Consider the following 23,418-nt stretch of genomic DNA (forward strand, 5'->3'; position numbering starts at 1 on the left):
AAGAGATGGGCAGTAGCCACATGGCAGGGCTAGTAGCCATAAGGGATGGGCAGTAGCCATAGGGGATGGGCAGTGGCCACAAGGCAGGGCTGGTAGCCATAAGGGATGGGCAGTAGCCATAGGGGATAGGTAGTAGCCACATGGCAGGGCTGGTAGCCATAAGGGATGGGCAGTGGCCCTGTGATGGCAGCAATAGCCACAGGGCACGGGCAGTGGTCCCAGGGCAGTGGCCACGTGGCAGTGTCATTCCCCAGAGGGGATGGGCAGTGGCCTCATGGCAGCAACAGTAGCCACAGGGCATTGACAGTAGCCACATGGCATGGGCAGTGGCCCCATGGCAGTTTCAGTAGCCACAGGGCATTGACAGTAGCCACAGAGCATGGGCAGTGGCCCCATGGCAGTTTCAGTAGCCACAGAGCATGGGCAGTGGCCCCATGGCAGTTTCAGTAGCCACAGGGCATTGACAGTAGCCACATGGCATGGGCAGTGGCCCCATGGCAGTTTCAGTAGCCACAGGGCACGGGCAGTGGCCACATGGCAGTGTCAGTGCCCACAGGAGATGGGCAGTGGCCCCATGGCAGTTTCAGTAGCCACAGGGGATGGGCAGTGGCCCCATGGTAGTTTCAGTAGCCACAGGGGATGGGCAGTGGCCCATCCAGGTGAGGTGAGACCCAGCAGACGAGACCCCCAGGTAGCACCAGGTCAGTGGCTCCTGGGGGAACACCAAGTCTGAAGGAGACAACCAAGCTCAGGGCACCTCAGGGGGCACGTGGGGTGGCCACCAGCCCCTCCAGCCCCATTGCCCACACCCACAGCAGCCAGACGTGCCCTCGGGTGGGCCAGTGGCACAGCTGCCACGTGGCCCCTTTATTACCTGCAGCAGGGAGCAGGGGGGGTGGTCCCAAACCCCACCCCAATGTGTCCCCCCCTGTGCCCCTGAGCAGCAGCAGAGGAAGGTCCTTGTGTGGGCACCCGAGAGGTGCCGCACGAGCCAGGACACGGCGCCGTGGCCACCTCGAAGCATCCAGCTGGCAAATACATGGGCTGAGAGCCCCAGACCCAGGGAGGGGGTTAAAAGGTGTCTCTCCAGCACCACCATCCTCCCTGGCACATCCTCCCACCCCGCTGGGGCCCATCCACCCGGCGCCTGGCACCGTCCCGGGTCCCTCCAAGGTCACCGAGGCGCGTTGGCAGCGTGGGGAGGTGGCAGCCGGGGCTGCCCGTGTCACAGCTCGTCGTGAGGGATGTGCAGCGCGTGGTCACACAGGTCTGAGGGGACACAAAGGGCACAACACAGCGGGCTGGGTGTTGTTTCAGGCCATGGCACAGTCCCCGTGGGACCCGTCACCCTCCGTCACCCGCCCGCGGCGTGGGGCCGCAGCCGTGACCCGGCCCCGGGGCGACACCGCAGCTTCCCCGGGGGCTTTGCTCTGGGGTTAATGTTTGCACAGAGCTGCTGGGCTGCTGTTTGTCTAAGGCTGGTGGCCACGTGCCTAAATGGAGGTGTGGGAGGTGTGCTGAGGCTCAGCAGCACCCTGAGCCCACCCCGCCAGGACCTGTCTGTGTGCCCGGTGCTGCCCGGTGGGCAGGGAGAGAAGCACAAAGGTCACGGCGTGGCCAGAGCTGGAAACAGCCCCGTGGCACTGGGACATGGTGGTGGGAAGGGGGTGAGGGGCTGTTGGCTGCCACAGGAACTCTGTGCCCAGGTGATCTGCCCAGGCTGGGTGTCCCAAAATCAGCTGTGGGCAGCTCCAGAGGGGCCCGTGGGCACAGGCTGGTGCTGGGGGGTGGGGGGCTGGTCAAACAGGGAGAGGGGCTGTGGGGAGAGGGGCAGCTCATGGGGTGAGGGGCTGGTCTAGGGGGTAAGGGGCTGCTCTGGGAGGTTAGGGGCAGCTCCCTGGGGTGAGAGGCAGCTCATGGGGTGAGGGGCTGGTCCACAGGCAGAGAGAGGGGCTGTGGGGCAAGGGGCAGCTCTGTGGGGTGAGGGGCTGCTCTAGGGGGTGAGGTGCTGGTCTGGGGGGTAAGGGGCCGTTCTGGGAGATTAGGGGCAGCTCTGTGGAGTGAGGGGCTCTGGGGAGAGGGGCAGCTCATGGGGTGAGGGGCTGTTCTGGGGGGTGAGGGGCTGCTCTGGGGGGTGAGGGGCTGTGGGGAGAGGGGCAGCTCATGGGGTGAGGGGCTGTTCTGGGGGGTGAGGGGCTGCTCTGGGGGGTGAGGGGCTGTGGGGAGAGGGGCAGCTCATGGGGTGAGGGGCTGTTCTGGGGGGTGAGGGGCTGCTCTGGAGGCTGAGGGGCAGCTCCATGGGGTGAGTGGCTGTGGGGAGAGGGGCATCTCCATGGGGTGAGGGGCTGCTCTGGGAGGTTAGGGGCAGTTCTGTGGGGTGAGAGGCAGCTCATGGGGTGAGGGGCTGGTCCACAGGCAGAGAGAGGGGCTGTGGGGAGAGGGGCAGCTCCATGGGGTGAGTGGCTGTGGGGAGAGGGGCAGCTCATGGGGTGAGGGGCTGCTCTGGGGGGTGAGGGGCTGCTCTGGGAGGTTAGGGGCAGTTCTGTGGGGTGAGAGGCAGCTCATGGGGTGAGGGGCTGGTCTGGGGGGGTGAGGGGCTGGTCTGGGGGGTGAGGGGCTGGTCCACAGGCATAGAGAGGGGCTGTGGGGCAAGGGGCAGCTCTGTGGAGTGAGGGGCTGTTCTGGGGGGTGAGGGGCTGGTGGAGTTTTGGGTAAGGGGTCAGATGGAGCAATCATTGCCCTCCCTGGGCAGAGGAGAGACCCCTGATCCATCCCATCCCATCCCATCCCATCCCATCCCATCCCATCCCATCCCATCCCATCCCATCCCATCCATCCCACCCCATCCCATCCCATGCCAACCCATGCATCCCAACCCATCCCATCCCATCCATCCCTTCCCATCCCATCCCATCCCATCCCATCCATCCCACCCCAACCCATCCATCCCACCCCATCACATCCCATCCCATCCCACCCCACCCCATCCCATCCACCCCACCCCACCCGTGCGCTTGCTGCACAGTCTGTCCTTGACGTTGTCGGCCTCGTGTGACAGGAACTCGATGAGCTCGTCCTCGTACTCCTCAGCGATGCTCTCACACTGCAGCAGGGTGCAGAGGGCTCAGAGCAGCCTCCCAGAGATGGGAGACAGGGACAGCAGCCAGAGCTCAGCCCCTCACCCACCCAGCCCCAGAGCAGCCCCTGCTCAGCCAGAGTCATGGAATGGGCTGGAAAAGCCCCTGAAGCTGCTGCAGTCCCAGCCCTGCCCTCACCCTGCCCAGCCCAGCACTGACCCCTCAGCACCTCACCCCACGGCTTTGGGGTCCCTCCAGGGCTGGGCACTGCCCCAGCTCCCTGGGCAGCCTGGCACAGGGCTGACACCCCTCTCAGGGAAACAGTTCTGCCTCAGCTCCAGCCTCAACCTCCCCTGGGGCAGCTCCAGCCCCTTTCCTCTTGCCCTGTCATTCATTACATCATTTTTCTCCTCAAAACTCCATCAAAACCCTGTTTTTTCCCCTCAAAACTCCTCTAAAACCCCACTTTCCTCCCCAGAACTCCCTCAGGAAAAACGTTCTCTCACAGCTCCAACCTCAACCTCCCTTGGAGTGACTTGAGGCTGTTTCCTCTCGTCCTGTCACTTGTTAACTTGGAGCAGAGCCCGACCCCCAGCTCCCTGCAGCCTCCTGGCAGGGAGTTCACCACCAAAAACCCCCCTTTTCTCCTTAAAACTCCCCCAAACCCCAACTTTTTCCCTCAGAAGTTCACTACAACCCCACTTTCTCCCTCAGAACTCCCCCAAAACTCACCTTTCCCCCTCACAAGTTCCCCAAAACCCCACTTTTCCCCTCAAACCCACGTCCCAGGGGCTGTGGCCACGCTGCAGCCCCTCAGTGTCCCTGTGGCAGTGAGTGAGGGGCCCAGCACTGACACAGCCCTGGAGCTGCAGCCTCCCCAGGGCACAGGGGCACAAGCTCTGCATCCCTGCCCTGATTCATCCCCAGCATGTCCCAAAGCCCCCACTGAGCCCTGTCAGATGCCCCCAGGAGCCTCACTCACTGCGAATTTCAGGCTGGATGTCACATCTCCATCGATTTTGACCCCAGAAAGATCCATTTTGGTCCCATCATGAGAGATCACCCTGATGTAGCTTTTCCTGTGTGTGCTTGGATCCACTTTCTCCCCATATTCCTTCATCTTCTCACACACCTTCTCCAGCAGCTCTGTCAGATGAGCCTCAGAGCGGGCGTAGGGCACCTGTGGGGTGAGATTCAGAGGGACAAGAGCACTGGGAGAGGCTCAGAAGCCACCACACAGCCCGTGGGGACAAGGTGGGGCTGGGGAGGAGGCTGAGGACAGGGGACAGGGGACAGGATTGAGCCCTGGGCTCAGGCTGGGGCTGCCTCACCTCCACCACGGACTGGCTGCCGTCGGGGTTGATGCGGAACGAGCCCATCTGGATGGTTTTGCGAGGGTCCACGCGGGCGATTTCCCACTCGAGCTCATCCACCAGCGCCCGGCAGGCTGCGGGACACGGGGCTCAGCACCGACCCTCCCACAGCCCCTCCCCGGCCCCGGAGCCCCCTCCCACAGCCCCAGAGTCTCCTCCCCAGCCCCGAAGCCGCTCCTCAGCCTCGGAGTCCCCTCCCCATCCCCATTACCCCCTCCCCAGCCCGGAGCCCCCTCCCTCCTTGCCCCCTCCCCCTGCCTCGTTGCCCCTTCCCCAGCCCCAGAACCCCCTCCCCAGCCCCGGAGTCCCCTCCCCAGCCCTGGTGCCCCCTCCCCCCCGCCTCGTTGCCCCCCTCCCCAGCCCCGCTGACCCTCCCCAGCCCAACTGCCACAAGCCCCTGAGCCCCTCCTCAGCCCCGGAGCCCCCTCCCCATCCCCATTACCCCCTCCCCAGCCCCGGAACCCTCTCCCCTGGTGCCCCTCCTCCAGGCACGTTGACCCCTCCCCAGCCCCACTGCCCCCTCCGCAGCCCTGGAGCCCCCTCCCTAGCCCCATTGCCCCCTCCTGAGCCTCGGAGCCCCTTCCCCAGCCCCATTGCCCCCTCCGCAGCCTTGGAGCCCCCTCCCCATCCCCATTACCCCCTCCCCAGCCCTGGAGCCGCTCCCCCAGCCCAAATGTCCCCTCCCCAGCCCCGGAACCCTCTCCCCTGGTGCCCCTCCTCCAGGCACGTTGCCCCCTCCCCAGTCCCATTGCCCCCTCCGCAGCCCTGGAGCCCCCTCCCTAGCCCCGGTGCCCCTTTCCCAGCCCCAGTGCCCCCTCCCGCAGCCCCGGAGCCCCCTCCCCCGGTGCCCCCTCCCCAGCCCGGTGCCCCCCACACCTCCGCAGTGCAGGTCCTGGCTGCGGCGGGCACAGGCGGTGGGCAGCAGCGCTGCCAGGGCCGCTGCCAGGCAGAGCGCGGGGGGCACACGGCCCCTCCTCATCCTCACGGCTCTGCTGCCGGGTGACCTGCGGGCACGGGCAGCTCCAGCGCCGGTGGCCACCGTGGCCATGTGCCCCCGGGCCGTGCCTCTCCAGAGCCCCGCAGCTGCAGGGCCATGGCAGCCCCCCCGTGGCCCCCCACACCCCTGGGGGGTCACCCCTCCCCCCACTGAAAGGCCAGACCCAGGGGCCCTACAGAGGCACTTTTCCTATAGGGTCGAGCCCCCTCCTGACCCATACAGAGCCCCCTCCTGACCCATATAGCTCCCCCTCTCCTCCAGAGCCCATTCTCCTAAAGGGTCCAGCCTAGAGACTCTTATAAAGACCCCTCCGCTATAAGAGCCCCCTCTCCCTATAGAGCCCCATCCCTATAGAACCCTCTCCCCTACAGAGCCCCCTCCCCTATAGAACCTCATCCCTAGAGTCCCCTCCCCTATAGAGTCTCATCCCTATAGACCCCATCCCTAGAGCCCCCTCCCCTATAGAGCCTCTCCCCTACAGAGTCCCCTCCCCTATAAAGCCCCCTACCCTATAGACCCTCATCCCTAGAGCTCTCTCCCCTATAGATCCCATCCCTACACACCCCATCCCTAGAGACCCCTCCCCTATAGAGCACCACCCCTACAGAGCCTCATCCCTAGAGACTCCTCCCCTATAAAGCCTTCTCCCCTATAGAGCCCCATCGCCTATAGAGCCCCCTCCCTATAGAGCACTATCCCCTACAGAGCCCCCTCCCCTATAGAGTCCCATCCCTATAGAGCCCCCTCCCCTATAGAGCCTCAACCCTAGAGCCCCCTCCCCTATAGATCCCATCCCTATAGACCCCATCCCTAGAGCTCCCTCCCCTATAGAGCACCACCCCTACAGAGCCTCATCCCTAGAGCCCCCTCCCCTATAGAGCCCCCTCCCCTATAGAGTCTCATCCCTTATAGAGCCCCCTCCCTATAGAGCACTATCCCCTACAGAGCCACCTCCCCTAAAGAGTCCCGTCCCTATAGAGCCCCTATAGATCCCATCCCTATAGACCCCATCTCTAGAGCTCCCTCCCCTATAGAGCACCACCCCTACAGACCCTCATCCCTAGAGCCCCCTCCCCTATAGAGCCCCTTCCCCTAAAGAGTCCCGTCCCTATAGAGCCCCCTCCCCTATAGAGCCCCATCCCTAGAGCCCTATAGATCCCATCCCTGTAGACTCCATCCCTAGAGCCCCCTCCCCTACCGAGCCCCCTCTCCTGTAGAGCCTCATCCCTATAGACCCCATCCCCTACAGAGCCCCCTCCCCTCTAGAGCTCCATCCTCAGAGCCCCCTCCCCTACAGACCAAGCCCAGAGCCGCCTCCCCTGGAGAGCTGAGCTCAGGACTTCATACGGAGCCCCCTCCCGCACGGGGTTGAGCCCAGAGCCCCTACAGAGCCCCCTCCCGTATCGGCTCGCGTCCACAGCCCCCCACGGAGCCCCCCTCGGAGCCCCCGCGGGCCCGGCCGAGCCCCCCGTACCGCGCCGCGCTCCCGTCCCGTCCCGTCCCGTCCCGCCGCACCGCCCCCCTCCCCGACCGGCTGCGCCGGGGCTGCCCGCGCCTCCGCCTGCCCCGCCGCGCCCGCTCCGCCGCACCCGCGGCGGGGGAACAGCCCTCGGAGAGGGCGGGGACGGACCCGAGCGGGGTCGCACAACCGGTCGAACCGGCCGGGGCGGCTCCTCGGGCTGCGGCGGGGCCGGGCCGTGGTGCAGGCAGCGCCGAGGGCAGCCCGCGGCGGACGCGAGGACCCCGGCGCCGCCAGGGCCCGTCCGCGTGGCGCTCGGCCCTGTGGGGGGCGGAGCCTGCGCTGGCCCCGCCCCCTCCCGCGCGCGCCGCCCGGCACCGGCACCGGGACACAGAGACCGGGACCCAGAGACCGGGACACAGAGAGCGGGACACCGGGACCCTGAGACCGGGACACTGCGGCCGTGACACCGGCACCGGGACCCAGAGACCGGGACACCGGGACCCTGAGACCGGGACACTGCGGCCGTGACACCGGCACCGGGACCCAGAGCCCGGGACACAGAGACCGGGACCCAGAGCCCGGGACCCAGCGGCGTGACAACGGCACCGAGACCCAGCAGCGAGACACCGGCACCGGGACCCAGCGGCCGTGGCACCAGCACCGAGACCCAGAGCCCGGGACCCAGCGGCGTGACAACGGCACCGGGACCCAGAGCCCGGGACACTGCGGCAAGACACCGGCACCGGGACCCAGCGGCGTGACAACGGCACCGGGACCCAGAGCCCGGGACACTGCGGCAAGACACCAGCACCGGGACCCAGCGGCTTGACAACAGCACCGGGACCCAGAGCCCGGGACATTGCGGCGTGTACACTGGCCCTGGGACCCTCTTCAGCCGTGACACCGGCACCGGGACCCAGAGCCTGGGACACTGCAGCCGTGACACCGGCACCAGGACCCAGAGCCCGGGACACCAGCGGCATGTACACTGGGCCCAGGACCCTGCAGCGCGACACCAGCACCGGGACCCCGAGCCCAGGACCCACCTCCCGCCCCGGCCCCGGTCCCGGCCCCATCTCGCTGCTGCCGTGGCCCCGGTGCGAGCCACAGCTGGGACCCGGGTGGCTCCTGCCGTGACACCGGCACTGGCCCCGCACCGGGCCCCATTCCCAGATCCTTCCCCCCGTAGCTGCCAGCGCCGGGTCCCGCCCCCTGTATCCCGGGTCCCAGCCCCGGGGCCCTCCAGGCTGTGTGCCCGGGGCCAGCCCCGGTGCCGGTGCCCAACCGCACGTCCCCGGAGCCAAGGAGGAGCCGGTGGCGCGGGTGGCTGAGGCTGCTTTATGAGGGGGGTGCCCGGGCCGGCAGGCGAGTGAAGAAAGGCTGGAGGGGGGTTGTAACTCCCGGTACCGGCAGGGAGAGCAAGTCCCGGGGGAGACCCGGGGTGGGAGGGGGTCGGGCAGGGTGGGGACAGCCCCATCCCCGCTGCTGGTTCCAGTTCCACGCGTGTCCACTGCTCACAGAGCCAGCACCGGGGGGTACACGGCCCCATCTGCGGGAGACAAAGCGCGGTGAGGGGCGGCGGGGGCGCGGCGGGGGGGGGGGCGGGAGCGGTGCCTTACGCTTGGGGCTGCTCTGGCTGTCGGGTTCTGGCACCTTCCAGTCCATCTTCCTGCCCTTCTCGTAGAGAGCTTTGAGAACCTTGCGGAACTCCTCGGGCTCCGCGCCCTGGGGGCTGAGCTCCAGGTACTTGCGGTAGAGCTGCAGCGCCGTGCGAGCGTCCTCGATGCTGTCGTGGGTCTCTGCTTGGATCTTCAGGTCTGCAAAGGGAAAGGGGATGTCAGGAAGGGAAGCACAGGAGCTCAAGGGCTGGAAGGGAGCTGGGAAACTCAGCCAGTGCAGCCCCCTGGCAGAGCAGCAGCACCCAGAGCAGGGCACACAGGGACTCATCCAGCTGGGGTTGGGATGTCTCCAGAGCAGGAGCCTCCACAGCCCATCTGGGCAGCCCCTGCCAGGAGTTTCTCCTCCTGTGCCAGTGCAACCAGAGAATCACACAGGGATGGGGGTGGGAAGGAACCTCCAGAGCTCCTCCAGCCCCCTCAAGCAGGTTCCTCATGCTCAGGAGGCACAGGAATGAGGCCAAGGTGGGTTTGGGATGTCTCCAGAGCAGGAGCCTCCACAGCCCATCTGGGCAGCCCCTGCCAGTGCTCCCTCACCTCAGCAGGGAACTAATTCTGCCTTGTGTGTCTCTGGAACCTCTGATGTTGCAGCTCGTGCCCGTTGCCCCTTGTCCCATCATTGGCCATCCCTGAGCACAGCCTGGCTCCAGCCTCCTGACACTTGTGAACATGACTGAGCTCAGCCCTCAGGCTCCTCTTCTCCAAGCTGCAGAGCCCCAGCTCCCTCAGCCTTTCAGCACCAGGCAGATGCTCCACTCCAGCATCTCTGTGCCCTGTGCTGAGCTCTCTCCAGCAGCTCCCTGTCCTTCTGCAGCTGAGGGGCCCAGAGCTGGACACAATATCCCAGATGTGGTGTCACCAGGGCAGAGCAGAGGGGCAGCAGAACCTCTCTGACCTCCTGCCCACAGCCCTTCAGACCCAGCCCAGGCTGCCAGTGGCCTCTTGCCCATGAGGGCACGTTGCTGGCTCAGGCTCATCCTGCTGCCCACCAGCACCCCCAGCTCCCTTTCCCCTACACAACTCTCTCAGAGTTCATTCCCCAGCCTGTGCTGGTCCATGGGGTTGTTCAGCATCCCCCCTCTTCTGCCTCCCAGCCCCAGCCCCAGGCTCAGCCACTGACCCAGGAAGTACCACGCCAGGAAGCGCAGGGAGATCATCCTCTTCCTCGGGATGTGGAACAGATACACGGTGTCAATCACTTGGTCCTTGGGCACCTGCCAAGGGGAAGAGGGTCCTGCTGCTGGGATGGAGGGGAGCACTCACCCCCCCTCCTCCCTGAGACCACCCTGCAGTGGGCTGGGTGCTGTTGGGTGCTGTCACCATCAGGTTGATGACACGAAAGTCTTTCTGCAGCCCGTGGCCCACAAACTTGACTCCCACATCGATGAGGAAGCGCAGCTTCAGGTAGGTGGATTTGAGGGTGGTGAGGTGCTTGGAGGAGATCTTGGCATCTAAATCTCCTGGCTTGATCCCTGAGTACTGGGTTAGGTAATCCACTACCTGGAGAGAGACCAGAGCCCATGGAGAGGGGCTGCCATGGGAGTCAGCCCACTCCCCAGATCCTCTCCCAGCTCCCCAGGGAGGTGCCCATCCATAAATCACAGAATCCCAGAACCTCAAGGGCTGGAAGGGACCTGTGAAGCTCAGCCAGTGCAGCCCCCTGCCAGAGCAGCAGCACCTAGAGCAGGGCACACAGGGACTCATCCAACTGGGTTTGGGATGTCTCCAGAGCAGGAGCCTCCATAGCCCATCTGGGCAGCCCCTGCCAGTGCTCCCTCACCTCAGCAGGGAACAAATTCTGCCTTATGTTTCTAAATAAAGGGAGAGGCTGACAGGGTCTGTGTCCTCTACTTCAACTTTGGGCCCCTCACTCACTGCCACAGGGACACTGAGGGGATGCAGCGTGGCCAGAGCCGGGCACAGAGCTGGGGAAGGGGCTGGAGCACAAGGGTGCTGGGGAGGGGCTGAGGGAATGGGGGTGTTGAGGCTGCAGAAGAGGAGGCTGAGGAGAGACAGGAGCCCTCTCTGACACTCCCTGACAGGAGGCTGCAGTGAGCTGGGGTCAGTCTCTGCTCCTGAGGGGCAGCACAAGAGGAAAGGGGCTGGAGCTGCCCCAGGGGAGGTTGAGGCTGGAGCTGAGGCAGAACTGTTTCCCTGAGAGGGGTGTCACCCCTGTGCCAGGCTGCCCAGGGAGCTGGGGGAGTGCCCAGCCCTGGAGGGACCCCAAAGCCGTGGGGTGAGGTGCTGAGGGGTCAGTGCTGGGCTGGGCAGGGTGAGGCCAGGGCTGGGACTGCAGCAGCTTCAGGGGCTTTTCCAACCCAAAGGATTCTAGTCCTGTCCCAATGGGGATTGACAGGAGGCTGAGCAGAAGGCCCTGTACCTGCTCTTGGGTGGAGATGTAGTCATCAATGAAGGGAACACCCTCGTTGGGGCCCTGTCCCCGCACACACGTGATTCTGGCCACTGACATCTGACTGGGTTTGATGGTGGATTTGGTCCCGTCGCTGCGCAGCTCCGCTTCCTCCTGCACCAGGCAGGGGCCCAACTCAGTCCCCAGCACACAGCTACACCCTGAGGGGCTCTCCCTGCACCAATTCCCAGGGTTGGGGGGTGGGAGGGGGGGTCACCCTGACCTCATTCAACGTGACAAACTCAGCATCCAGCCCCACCAGGTCGCCCGCCTGCGGCATCTCGCTCAGCATGAGGGGGATGAAGGTGGCGTGGCACTTGCGCTGCTTGCGAGCCAGGGAGGCCTCAGCCAGCAGCACGTTGGCCTCGATGGGGTTCTTGACTTGAGGAGGAAAAAGAAAGAAAAAGGGGAAGGGAAGTGAGCTTTGAGAGCCAACACCACGAGCCACGCAGCCACTTCCACCCCACGCACTCACTGACGAGGTTGTACTTGGCGTTGAGGTTCCTCCGGGCGTAGTAGAGGATCGCTGGTACCTTCCAGCTCATGTCAAACTGCACAGCCTCACACTGCAAAATGGGAGAGGGGGGAGGGAACAGGGTACAGGGGGGATGCTCAACTCCCTGTGACCCCCAACACGACCACCAAGCACTCACCTTATCCACGGGCTCGATGAGGAAGTCGTTGAAGAGGTACCACTGCTGGTGCGTGACTCCCTGGGAGGAGGGAGGGGAGGAAAGGCAGAGGCACAGCTTTAGGGGCCCCCCCCTGGGTAGACACAATGACTCCACTACCCAGTTACCAGGGAAAAAGGGGGGGTGCTGGTGCCACGTGGGAACTCCCACCCTTCCTGGGACACGGTGGGGAAATCCCTGGCCGCCCAAGGCTGGACAGGCACCGTCTCTGCCCGACTCCTAACCAAAACTCCACGGAGATGCAAGAGATAAGGGTTGGGGATGCAGCCTTGACACACTCTGGGAACTCCTGGCTTAAGCATCTCCACCAAGCCAGGACTGCCCAGCCCACCCCCTTTCCTCAGGAAGGGAGATGACGTCCAAAGCCTTTACCTGGAAGAGTCAGGACAAGCTGGCACCGTGCCCGTGCCCAGGAGGAAGCAGCCTGAGTGTGGGAAAAGGGTTTCCTCCCTCCCCACAATGTGCCTGAGTGGTGTGTGTGTGTGTGTGTGTGTAGGGGGGGATCTAGGGCTGCTCAGCTCCTTCAGCCAAACACTCAGCACTTGACTGAGACACCCAGGAAAGGGTCTGTGAAACAACCCGACCCTGAGGAAAGTGGTGGGTGAAAGGAGGGCAAAGGAGGGCTCAGGGGGAGTAGGGGCTGCTGTGCCATCCCTGCCCTCACCTCTTTCCTTTGGTGGTAGGTCTCTCCCACTTTGATGTGTCCCACCAGGCTGCCCCCAGTGCGGGAATCCAGGATGTGGACGACGGTGGCCATGAGGTCGTAGATGTACACGGAGTCGGGGTCATCAGTGGGGCTCAGCTGAAGGAGGAACCAACCCCAAGGTGGGGGGGGAAACATCTGAACCTTGAGCAGCTCCCAAACCTCCAACCCAAACCCCAGAGCTGGGACAGGTTGTCTCATCACCCATTGAGGTGTCCAAGCTTTCCCAAGGTGTCCTCCAGCCCCTCTCGCTCTCACCCACACGCCCTCAGTTGGAAGCGGTTCTGAAGCAGTTCTGCTCCCACAGCCCCACGTGCATGAGACCACAGAGCTCCAGGAGGGATCTCAGCAGCTTTTACCTCATCACTCTCACTCCAGTTGCAGACATCCAGCTCCTTGCTCTTGGTCAGCTTCATCTTGATGGCATGGGGGATCCAAATGTTCTTCAGCTCCTCCACAGAAGGATACGAATGTCCCATGTCAGGGTTCCCCAGCTCCTTCCTGCATGGACAGTGATGGAAAGCTGAGCTGGAAGAAGTCATTAGATGTCCAGGCCAACCTCTCCAGGGCAGGATCTCCACCAAGCTACTCCTAAAAAGTTCTTCAGGACAGTTGGGGAAGGCAGAGCTGCACCATCTCCCCACAGCTGCATAGTGGCTGTGAGAAAGGGCTGATATTTGGCCCTGGGGGTTTTAATCAGTCTGAAAAAGAGGTCTGGGGGCTCCAAAGTGGATCTGAAGGGGATGATGCACAGAGCACCCATCCAGGGCCACAGCCTCAGAGCAACAATGAGGCTCTTCCAGTTCACAACCCACCAGGATCGTCCTCAAGGTGAATGATCAAATCCTCATGATCAGATGAGAATTGTCCCTGAGCTCTCCAAGGCCCAGAGAAACACCCCAAAAGGTATCACTGCTCAAGAACTGCACCTAGGAATGATCACCTACCACTCTCCAAGGGAGATTTCTTTGCCTTTGGTGATCTCAAAGCCTCCTCTCTTCATCATGGCTCTCTGAAAGGCATACTGGCAAGGAAACAGAGGCAAGAGTCAGTGCAGAAAGACTGGCTGGGCATTGGGAACATAGAGGGAGAGAGCAGGGGGACAAGGGGAGAGAGCAGGAGGATGAAGGGGGAAGAGCAGGAGGATGAAGGGGGAAGAGCAGGAGGATGAGGGGAGAGCCAGGCCAGAAGTGGGGGAAAGACAAGGCCTTGAAAGTCAGTGACAGGGGAAAAACCAGCACGAGAAACTCAACTGTCCACCCACTCTGCCAGGCTTGTGCGTGGGAAAGGGGCACTGCCTTGCTGCTGCCATGTGCTGAGGGAGAGGGGGGAGGAAGCACTGACTGCTGCAGTCCCATCAGCTCTCTCATTGCAGGGGATTTTGTCTTTTCCATCTCCAAAACAAAAGTGACCAGATCACAGTGTCCTCTGAGGACAAAGCCAGGCTCAGGTGGAGAGTGAGAGGTTTCGAGACAGCGAGAGCAGAGTGAAAGCACCTCTGAGGGCCTGGGCATGCAGCAAAGCCTGTGTGCCAGGGGGAACAAGCTTGGTTCTGCCCCCCAAAAAATCACCCCCAACCTCAGCCTGGGTCTTCCAGAAATCTGCCTCCTTGGAGCTGTTGACCTCACAGTTGATGACCAGGACGTCAGGCAGGCAGCGGATGTTGCGGGTCTGGACCTGCAGGGAGAGCAGGAGATGGGACCCCAAAGCCCTGGAGAGGCTCAAAACTGGGTTTGGCACATGCCACCCTCTGCCCTCCTCCCAGGCTTTGGCCTGTAGAGAGTCCTGGGGGGGTTTCTGGTAGCTGGGGGGGTACTGCAGGAGCAAGTGAGGCTGCAATGTCACAGAGGGGGGTGTTTGGTTCTGGGGGGTTTCACTCTGCCCCCTACCCAAGGGATTCAGATGGGATCAAGGGGGATTCAGATGGGATTGGGGAGATTCAGCTGGGATCAAGGAGGATTCAGATGGGATCAAGGGGGATTCAGATGGGATTGGGGGGATTCAGATGGGATTGAGGGGATTCAGCTGGGATCAGGGGGGATTCAGCTGGGATCAAGGAGGATTCAGATGGGATTGGGGGGGATTCAGATGGGATCAAGGAGACTCAGCTGCAATCACGTTGGGATCAGGGGGGATTCAGCTGGGATCAAGGAGGATTCAGATGGGATCTGGGAGATTCAGCTGTGATTGGGGAGGATTCAACTGGGATCAGGGGGATTCAGATGAGACCAAGGGAGGAGATTCAGCTGGCATCAGGGGAGACTCAGCTGGGATCCAGGAGATTCATCTGGGATCCATGTGACCTGTGAGCCACATTCCAGCTCTCCCACAGCCCAGGGAATACCCCACTCCACCCCCCTCACCCCAACATCCCAACCCAGAACTGAATCTCCAATATCCACTCAGGACGTTCCCCACTGACTAATGGAGAAACTCTGCCAGCTCAGGCAGTGGCCCAAGGGCACCTCCACAGCCTTCACCCCCCTCTGCTGCCAGTCCCTGCCCATGGGCTCACCGTGGGCTGGTACTTCTCACAGTTCTCACACCAGGCCTGTGTGTTCTGCTCTAAGCAGATGCTTCGTTTTAAGATCTGGGCAAAGTCATAATCTTTGACAGGCTTTTCTGAAGGGAGAAAGGAGAATCACGTCACCTTCCAACACACAAACCTTACCAATTTAGCTCAGCCAAACCTCTGGGGTTTTCCTCACAACCACTAGCCAGAAGGTCAACCCCTAAATCTGCCTTTTTTTAATAACCAAAAGCTCAGCTGGTTGGAAACCCACCACACTAGACCTGGGCTGTGGGGTCTGCCACAGCCTGGCACAGAAGCTTCCTCACTGCTAAGGAGGAGAAAGAAAAAGCAATGCCAGCTCAGCTATAGAGATAACAAACCCCACCCAGGTATGGCAAATGGAGCAGGGTTAAAGGTGCCAGGGCTTGCCCAGCCCTGCCTGTTACCAGTGCTCTCGGGGTAGGAGAGGGTGAAGAGCAGTGTGGAGGACAGGCGGACTGTTTCCTTGCCACAGCGACACATGCTGCAGTTCTCCATCTCACAGCTGAAGAGTTGCCCAATGACTGAGTCCCCAGAGGACCCAAAGCTGCTGGAGAAGAGAGCACTGGGGTTAGGAAGGTCTTGTCTTGGGTTATACAAGGACCAGCACCTAAATCCCAACAGCTTTTGGGGAATCAGCCAGAGGGGCTTCCAGAGCTCTGCATAACCCCCAACCTGCTGAGCTTAGAGGGTGGGCTTAGAGGGGGGAAAAGGGCTTCCCAAACCCCACTCTGAGGGTAGCCCAGAGCTCTCTGAATCCCCCAAGCAGCTCTCAGGGCTTGAGTGCCAAAACCAAAGCCATGGATGGAGCCTTTGGGAGCCAACCCCCCCTCCCTGAGTTACACCCTCGTGCTGTCCCCAGGCTGGGGACTCACCTGGTGCCAGCCCCTCGATAGGCCTGTGGTCCCTCCTGCTCTTGGGTTTCCTGGTGCAGCTGAGTAAGGATGAAACGGTTCCAGCTCTGAATCAGCCTCCCCAGGTTCACCTTCCCCGTGGCTTCATCCGAGTCAGCCAGGATCAGCCCCAGCGCCGAAGCCTCCGGGATCGTGCGGAAAGCCCGCAGAAAGTTGCTTCCCTGGGGATGGGGCAAGAGCAGGATGTCAGTGAGGTCAAGTGACAGGAGTTTCCACGCTGTCTGATGGCATCACTCAGCTCCTGTTCCTCTGTCATCTCTCTCTGAGCCTCCCACAGACCTGGCAGGGGTCTCCACGGGATAGATCCAGCATGTGGAAGAGTAAACCCAGCTCACAGCCCAGGCAAAACTCCTTCTGGCACAAGTGGTTCTGAACCAGGCAACGCACAGGCTCCAAGAAATACAGCACCTGGAAGAGATGGAGCCTTAACACAGGTCACAAGGGATGGAAGGAACATCTAGAGATGATTTAGGACCCACCTAGGTCAGGATCCCACCTGGATCATGCAGTTGCAGTAGGCATTGGGGATGTGGGGCTCCAGCCCTGCAAACAATGTCTTGTTGTAATGCTTAAAGTCAAAATCTTCCAGCCCCAGCTTGGAGTATTTGATGGTGACCTGAGCAAAAGCACAAGGTGTTCATCAGGGCACAGTTGCCCAAAGGCACAATGCCCAGGGGTTGCCAGGGGAAGGTGCTGAGGGCCTGGGTGGGTGCTTTTGCTTCAGCCCAAGCTGGGGACTCCCAGCCAGTGCCAGCTCGTGCCCTGGGAGGTCATTACCTTCCTGTACTTCTTGGCCACCATGTAGAGATGTGGCTCCTCCTCCCTCCCAATGGGGGATTCAGGGACCTGGCTGAAGCTGTCAAACTCGGTGTCTGTCTCTTTCAAGCGATAGGGAATCTGGAAGGAGGAAGAGGAGGGGAGAGAGAGCAGCTGAACTGAACCCCTCCCCAGCCCTGAGACAGAGAGAAGCGCCACAGATTGAAACAAGCAGCTCCTGGGCTTTCCTGCCACCCCAAAAATGAGCAAAGGAATAAACCAGAAAGGAGCAGGGAGGGAAGGGCCTCCCCCCAACCTGCACAAGGCCTCCACACCTCCCTTCTTACAAGGGACTTATCACTGTGGGAAACTACAGCGGTGCTGCGGGCGAAGGCGACACACAGCAGTGCTTTCCCAAGGGCCAGGGACGTGCCATGAACCTCAGAACCACTCAGCTCAGACCTTTCCCACCACAGAGCCACTTATCCATTGAGTTGGGATCCTGGCCCTGAGAGGGAGAGCTCCAGGGAATCACATCTCTCCCCCCCCACTCCCTCCCCTTCCCCTGAGCCCTGCAGAAAGCTCTGGGATGGTTGGAGGACTCAGGCAGAGCTTGAACCCTCCAGGAATTGCAGGCTGGTAAAAGGAGCCCAACACTTGGCAGCATCCCTCCTGGCAGGGGGTACCTGGTTACGGAGCTTGGTCCGTGGGTTTGGGGCGTAGCCAATGAACCCCACTTTCTTCATGGTGCGCAAGATTTCGGGGTCGACCGGGGGAGCTCTCCTGCAAACAGCCAACAGCTCAGCACCACTGCTCAGCACCACTGCTGAAGCCAGGGACTTGCTGGCTGCTCAGGGACACACTGGTGGGGCTGGAGGGTTTTCCCTTCCCACACTCAGTCATAGAATCACAGAGTGTTAAGGGTGGGAAGGGCCCTGCAGAGCTGCTGCAGCCCCAGGCCCTGCTCCAGCAGCTTGCCCTGGCTCAGGGGGCACAGGAACGTGTCCAGGGGGGGTTGGGAAGAGAAGGAGCCTCCACACCCTCCCTGGGCAGCCTGGGCCAGGGCTCCCTCAGCTCAGCACCAAAGGACTTGCTCCTCCTGTGCCAGTGGAACTTTTTGTGTTCCAGCTTCTTCCCATCACCCCTTGTCCTGTCACTGGGCACCACAGAACAAATGTCACCTCATCCTCATGACACCCACTCTTTAGGTGCTGATCAGTGCTGCTGAGGTGCCCCTGATGGGGAAAAGAGTTTTTCCTTTCCCCCTCAGGATCAGTTCTCATCACAACACAGCACCCTGGGCTGTGACAGAACACGACAGCAGCACCGAGCTCAGGGATAAACCAGTTTCCACAGCAGCCAGGATCCCACTAGGGAGGTTTGACCAAATTCCAGCCTCTCCAAACCCACCCAGTCACTGCATCAAGGGGAAAGTAAGGAAGAAACCATGAAATAGGGCAGCAAAAGGGCATCAGAGCCACTGCCCTGCTCCCAAGGCTCAGGGAAGGAGAGGAATCACAGAGTCACAGAACCTCAAGGGCTGGGAGGGACCTGGGAAGCTCATCCAGTGCAGCCCCCTGCCAGAGCAGCAGCACCTAGAGCAGGGCACACAGGGACTCATCCAGCTGGGGTTGGGATGTCTCCAGAGCAGGAGCCTCCACAGCCCATCTGGGCAGCCCCTGCCAGTGCTCCCTCACCTCAGCAGGGAACAAATTCTGCCTTGTGTGTCTCTGGAACCTCTGATGTTGCAGCTCGTGCCCGTTGCCCCTTGTCCCATCATTGGCCATCCCTGAGCACAGCCTGGCTCCAGCCTCCTGACACTTGTGAACATGACTGAACTCAGCCCTCAGACTCCTCTTCTCCAAGCTGCAGAGCCCCAGCTCCCTCAGCCTTTCAGCACCAGGCAGATGCTCAACTCCAGCACCTCTGTGCCCTGTGCTGAGCTCTCTCCAGCAGCTCCCTGTCCTTCTGCAGCTGAGGGGCCCAGAGCTGGACACAACACCCCAGATGTGGTGTCACCAGGGCAGAGCAGAGGGGCAGCAGAACCTCTCTGACCTCCTGCCCACAGCTCTTCTGACCCACCCCAGGCTGCCAGTGGCCTCTTGCCCACGAGGGCCCGTTGTTACTCAGGCTCATCCTGCTGCCCACCAGCACCCCCAGCTCCCTTTCCCCTACACAACTCTCAGAGTTCATTCCCCAGCCTGTGCTGGCACATGGGGTTGTTCTTTCCCAGAGGCAACACTCTCCACTTGCCCTTGTTCAATGTCATCAGATTTCTCTCTGTGCCCAGCCCTGCAGCCTGTCCAGCTTTGGCTCAAAGGCACCACAGCCTCTGGGCTGGCAGCCACCACTCCCACTTTAGTATCACAAAGGGTGAAGGAACTCTGCAGGGAGCAGCTTTCCCATGTTGGCTTTTCCCTAGGTGTGAAATGATGATGATTCCTGGGCAAATTACCGGGGTGCAGGGGCAGAGTTGGCAGCAGGCCAGTCAGAGAGCAGAGCATCATTGGTCAGCGGCACCGGGATGAGGGAGAGTGGCACAAGGTCTTGGTTCCAGTCCAAGTGAGGCAAGTTGTCCACAATGCAGGGTAAGGCAAAGTCAGTCTCACGAGAGTAAGTATTGAAGGTGACCTCTGGGGTGTCAGCCCAGAGGTGGACACAGCCCTCAGAGTCACCAAAGGCCAAGGCTTGTTTGCTGGCTGAGACGTCGAACGTCATGATGAGGGGCCCAACGGTGTTGACGTGGAAGATGTCAGCGGGGTTGGCGAGGCCGGTGGGCTCACAGAACTGGCACTGCCCTGTGTGAGAGGGGAAGGATGGAGTGAGGTGGCATCAGGAAGTCTGTGCTTAAGGAGCTGCTGGAACTAGAGGTGGGTTGAGAGCACCTGGCCAACTCTGTCCCATCGTGACCCTGAGCCTGGGGGATGTTGGGACCATCGCCTGGACAGCAAAAGGGGAGCAGCAACGTGGGCTGGTGGGCAAGGAGCCAATGGCAGCCTGGGGGGCATGAGGAGAGTGTGGGCAGCAGGGCCAGGGAGGTTGTGCTGCCCCTCTGCTCTGCCAGAGCTGGGGAGGCCTCAGCTGGAGTCCTGGGGCCAGGGCTGGGCTCCCCAGCTGCAGAGAGACAGGGAAGTGCTGCAGAGAGGCCAGGGCAGGGCCAGCAAGATGCTGAGGGATGGAACATGTGTGTGAGGAGGAAAGGCTGCAGCCCTGGGGCTGTTCAGCCTGGGGAACAGAAGCCTCAGCTCAGGGGGATCTCAGCAACACTTTTAGGTATCTCTCCAGCTCCAGAGGGACAGGGAACTGCTGCAGAGGCCAGTGCAGGGACACCAAGATGATCAGAGTACTGGAGCATCTTCCTTACGAGGAAAGGCTGCAGCCCTGGGGCTGTTTAGTCTGGAGGAGAGAAGCCTGAGCTCAGGAGCCCTTCTCAATGCTGCTCTGTCCCTAAAGGAGGATGGATGGGGCCAGGCTTTGTGCTGGGGTGGCCAGTGGCAGGACAAGGGGTGATGGGCACAGGCTGGGACACAGCAAGTGCCCCTGGCCCAGGAGGAGCAAGTCCTTTGGTGCTGAGCTGAGGGAGCCCTGGCCCAGGCTGCCCAGGGAGGGTGTGGAGGCTCCTTCTCAGGAGGTTCCCAACCCCCCCTGGACACATTCCTGTGCCCCCTGAGCCAGGGGAACCTGCTGTAGCAGGGGCTGGGGCTGGTGCAGCTCTGCAGGTCCCTTCCCACCCCCTCACCATCCTGTGACTCTATAACTACACCCCACACCATCCAGGGTGGGATCTGCAACTCCCACCCTCACCCACCTGTCTGGGAGATGATGGCCAGGCGGGAGGTGTAGGTGGGGATGAAGCGGAGGAAGAAGGGGTCGATGTGGACCTGCAGGGGGGTTGTGGCCCTCATCATGCGCAGGTCATAGACCTTGAGGAAGCGGTCGCAGGCCAGGCCGTTCATGCGGCTGGAGAAGCCACATGTCACCAGCAGGTTCCCGTGGACGTCGAAATCCGACAGGCTGCCCGAATAGGCGTCGAACTCGTGCTCCACCACGAAGGTGCGCAGGTCACGAAGGGAGACCTGGGCCAGGGGGAGATGCACAAGGGTGGTGGGTGCTGCAGGGAGCTCCCCTGAGCTTTGGGAATGTCAGGGTGAAGCTGAGCATCAAGGAGGGATGAGGATGCTGTTACCTTCCCGGAGGTGTGCCCGCAGAAGAAGAAGCGGTTTGATTGCCTCATGATGGTGATTCCTGGAACCTCCACAGTGTACTGAGAAAGAGGGGGAGAAGAGGGAGGTGAGAGGAGATGAAACCCAGAGGGAAGGCTCTGCCTGCAGCAGCCTCCAGCCTGCTTGTACCTTCTGTGTCTCCTGGACGGTGTTGAGGTCTAGCTCGATGACGTGGTTCTGCAGCCCAGCCACGAGCAGCGTGCTGCTGTCTGTCAGCAGGAGGCTGTGCATGTCCTCAGCCTCATCCATGCTGTGGGAGAAGGGGGAGAACAGTCCTCAGTGCCCCTGCCCAGCTCAGGGAAGCAGTGGGGAAGGGGGAGGAGGGTCTGCAATCGGCTTCTGTCCACGTTTAGCCTTTGCACAGCAGCCCCTCCATCACTTCCTGGTACAGGGGGAGCTCCTGGGGCTGGAACAAGCAGGGGAAAGTACTCACAGGTAGTCAAAGATGATGAGGCCACCTCGTGACATGTACTTCAGGTTGGTTTTGGTCAGGAAAAGGATCCCATTCTCCAGGCTCTGGATCTGGCGGATGTCATCGCTGCTGTTCACTTGGAAGGAGGAGTAACGCTCCAGGGTCGGGCCGAAGAAGGAGGTGGCGTGGCCCTAAAACCAGTGGGGACAAGATCCACCCCATCAAAATCCACCCCAGCTTCATTTGGAGGCCACACAGGCAAAGTGCTCCCAGCAGAGATAACAGCTGCCTCTGGCCTCACCCAACAGGGAGGCTTCCAGCCCCCCACGTGCCCCAAAACTGATCGAGCTCCTCCCTGGCAGGCACCAGCAATGAAGCAACTGGGGGAAAAGGGCCCGGGGGGGCTGGTGCCAGGGGCTGAACAGCAGCCAGCAGCGTGCCCAGGGGGGCAAGAAGGCCAAGGGCAGCCTGGCTGGGCTCAGCAGTGGGGTGGCAGCAGGAGCAGGGCAGGGATTGTCCCCTGTGCTGGGCCCTGGGGAGGCTGCAGCTCCAGGGCTGTGTCAGTGCTGGGCCCCTCACTCACTGCCACAGGGACACTGAGGGGCTGCAGCGTGGCCAGAGCCGGGCACAGAGCTGGGGAAGGGGCTGGAGCACAAGGGTGCTGGGGAGGGGCTGAGGGAATGGGGGTGTTGAGGCTGGAGAAGAGGAGGCTGAGGGCAGCCAGGAGCCCTCTCTGACACTCCCTGACAGGAGGCTGCAGGGAGCTGGTGGTCAGGCTCTGCTCCCAAATTAGCAAGTGCCAGGACAAGAGGAAACAGCCTCAAGTCACTCCAAGGGAGGTTGAGGTTGGAGCTGAGAGAGAACTTTTTCCCTGAGGGAGTTCTGGGGAGGAAAGTGGGGTTTGGTGGAGTTCTGAGAGCAAAAATGATGTGATGAATACCTCACTCCCCCAGCAGACACAGTACAAGAGGAAAAGGGCTGGAGTTGCCCCAGGGGAGGTTGAGGTTGGAGCTGAGGCAGAACTGTTTCCCTGAGAGGATGAGTTTCCCTGAGGGGTGTCAGCCCCTGTGCCAGGCTGCCCAGGGAGCTGGGGGAGTGCCCAGCCCTGGAGGGATCCCAGAGCCGTGGGGCTGAGGTGCTGAGGGCTGTGGGTCAGTGCTGGGCTGGGCAGGGTGAGGGGAGGGTTTGGACTCCAGGAGCTTCAAGGGCTTTTCCAACCCAACCCATTCTATGAAAAGCTCCAGCAGCTCCACCCCTCAGGGCACTGAAGCTACTTGGGGGAAACACCACAGAGGCTCCTGTTCTGAGAGCCATCAACCACCTCTGCTCAGAGGCTCTGCCCTGAGGCACCACAACCAGCACTCTGCCCCTCCCTGCCCCCTCCTCATACCCCACTCCCCCAGCAGACACCTTACCCCGTGGTTCCCAACCCACAGCATCTCCTCGTGCAGGTCGAAGTGGGAGACGGAGACGGGCACCCCCACCTCGGACACGGCGGTGTGCAGCTCGCTGTAGATGCCCTCCATGAGATGCACCGACTCTGGCACCGCCATTCCCTCTAACGGGACCCCTTCGGCATCCAGCTCTACGTTCTGCAGCAAGTTGGGGTTGAGGTGGGGGTCCAGGACAGGGTCGAGCGCCGGGTGCAGTGGAGGGGCATATTCGGCAAGGGAAGGGTCGAGACCTTCAAAATTCATCGTGAAAAGCGGCGTCTCCCTTGGAGAGAGAAAAGGAACTGAGCCCCTCGCCCCGAAGCCCCCCCAGAGCCTCCCCATCCTCGGAAGCCCGCAGAAGGCGCCTGGGACCGCCGCGGGGCCGGGGCACAGCGCTGCGCTCCCCTTCCCCGAGCCACCGGGAGCCGAACCCGCACCGGCCGAGCCCTCCGAGCCCCACGCTGGGCCAGCCCCGCCTCCGCTATCTCCGCGGAGCCGTCGCGGAACGCACCGGCGGTATCGGCGGCCGGGCCGGGCCGGGCACCCGGGGCCCGCTCCGGGCCGCCCCGTTCTCCCCGCCGAGCTCCGGGGCGATACCCACAACCCCCCGCGCTCCGGCCGAACAGCCCCCAGCGGCCCGCGCCCGCCGTTACCGGCCGAGCCCCGGCGGGGCCGCGCTCCCGGGTTCGTCCCGTCGCGCCGTCACGGGCGTCCCCCCCCCCCCCCCCAAGGCCCTTCG

At 62.2% G+C, this 23,418-nt stretch overlaps 2 protein-coding genes across 6 annotated transcripts; both read right to left on the reverse strand.

Moving 5' to 3' along the window:
* Positions 1 to 825: 825 nt before the first annotated feature.
* On the reverse strand, positions 826 to 5,429 carry CNPY2 (canopy FGF signaling regulator 2). Of its 2 annotated transcripts, XM_062015728.1 has the most exons (5): positions 5,327 to 5,429; positions 4,409 to 4,524; positions 4,060 to 4,257; positions 3,007 to 3,103; positions 1,129 to 1,269 (listed from the first exon to the last, which is right to left on the reverse strand). In XM_062015728.1, the coding sequence occupies exons 1-5, from the start codon at positions 5,427 to 5,429 to the stop codon at positions 1,226 to 1,228; spliced, it is 558 nt and encodes a 185-aa protein (XP_061871712.1). In that variant the 3' UTR covers positions 1,129 to 1,225. The 2 variants fall into 2 exon arrangements, with proteins under 2 accessions (XP_061871711.1, XP_061871712.1); XM_062015727.1 differs by lacking the exon at positions 3,007 to 3,103 and having other exon boundaries at positions 826 to 1,269.
* PAN2 (poly(A) specific ribonuclease subunit PAN2) lies at positions 5,396 to 23,413 on the reverse strand. 4 transcript variants are annotated; one of them, XM_062015720.1, is made up of 26 exons: positions 23,333 to 23,413; positions 22,662 to 22,962; positions 21,268 to 21,437; positions 20,964 to 21,084; positions 20,798 to 20,875; positions 20,420 to 20,687; positions 19,067 to 19,409; positions 17,298 to 17,394; positions 16,633 to 16,752; positions 16,352 to 16,471; positions 16,135 to 16,263; positions 15,817 to 16,016; positions 15,349 to 15,491; positions 14,906 to 15,012; positions 13,969 to 14,067; positions 13,338 to 13,414; positions 12,750 to 12,891; positions 12,352 to 12,489; positions 11,649 to 11,708; positions 11,471 to 11,561; positions 11,219 to 11,376; positions 10,966 to 11,109; positions 9,906 to 10,085; positions 9,706 to 9,799; positions 8,529 to 8,726; positions 5,396 to 5,454 (listed from the first exon to the last, which is right to left on the reverse strand). In XM_062015720.1, exons 2-26 carry the CDS (start codon positions 22,941 to 22,943, stop codon positions 5,432 to 5,434), a joined length of 3,582 nt encoding a protein of 1,193 aa, XP_061871704.1. In that variant the 5' UTR covers positions 22,944 to 22,962; positions 23,333 to 23,413; the 3' UTR covers positions 5,396 to 5,431. The 4 variants fall into 4 exon arrangements, with proteins under 4 accessions (XP_061871704.1, XP_061871703.1, XP_061871701.1 ...); XM_062015719.1 differs by lacking the exon at positions 5,396 to 5,454 and adding an exon at positions 8,127 to 8,458 and having other exon boundaries at positions 15,349 to 15,488; XM_062015717.1 differs by lacking the exon at positions 5,396 to 5,454 and adding an exon at positions 8,127 to 8,458.
* Positions 23,414 to 23,418: the final 5 nt, after the last annotated feature.

The sequence above is a fragment of the Colius striatus genome, chromosome 26 (genome assembly GCF_028858725.1).
Source record: "Colius striatus isolate bColStr4 chromosome 26, bColStr4.1.hap1, whole genome shotgun sequence".
NCBI classification, from domain to species: Eukaryota; Metazoa; Chordata; class Aves; order Coliiformes; family Coliidae; genus Colius; species Colius striatus.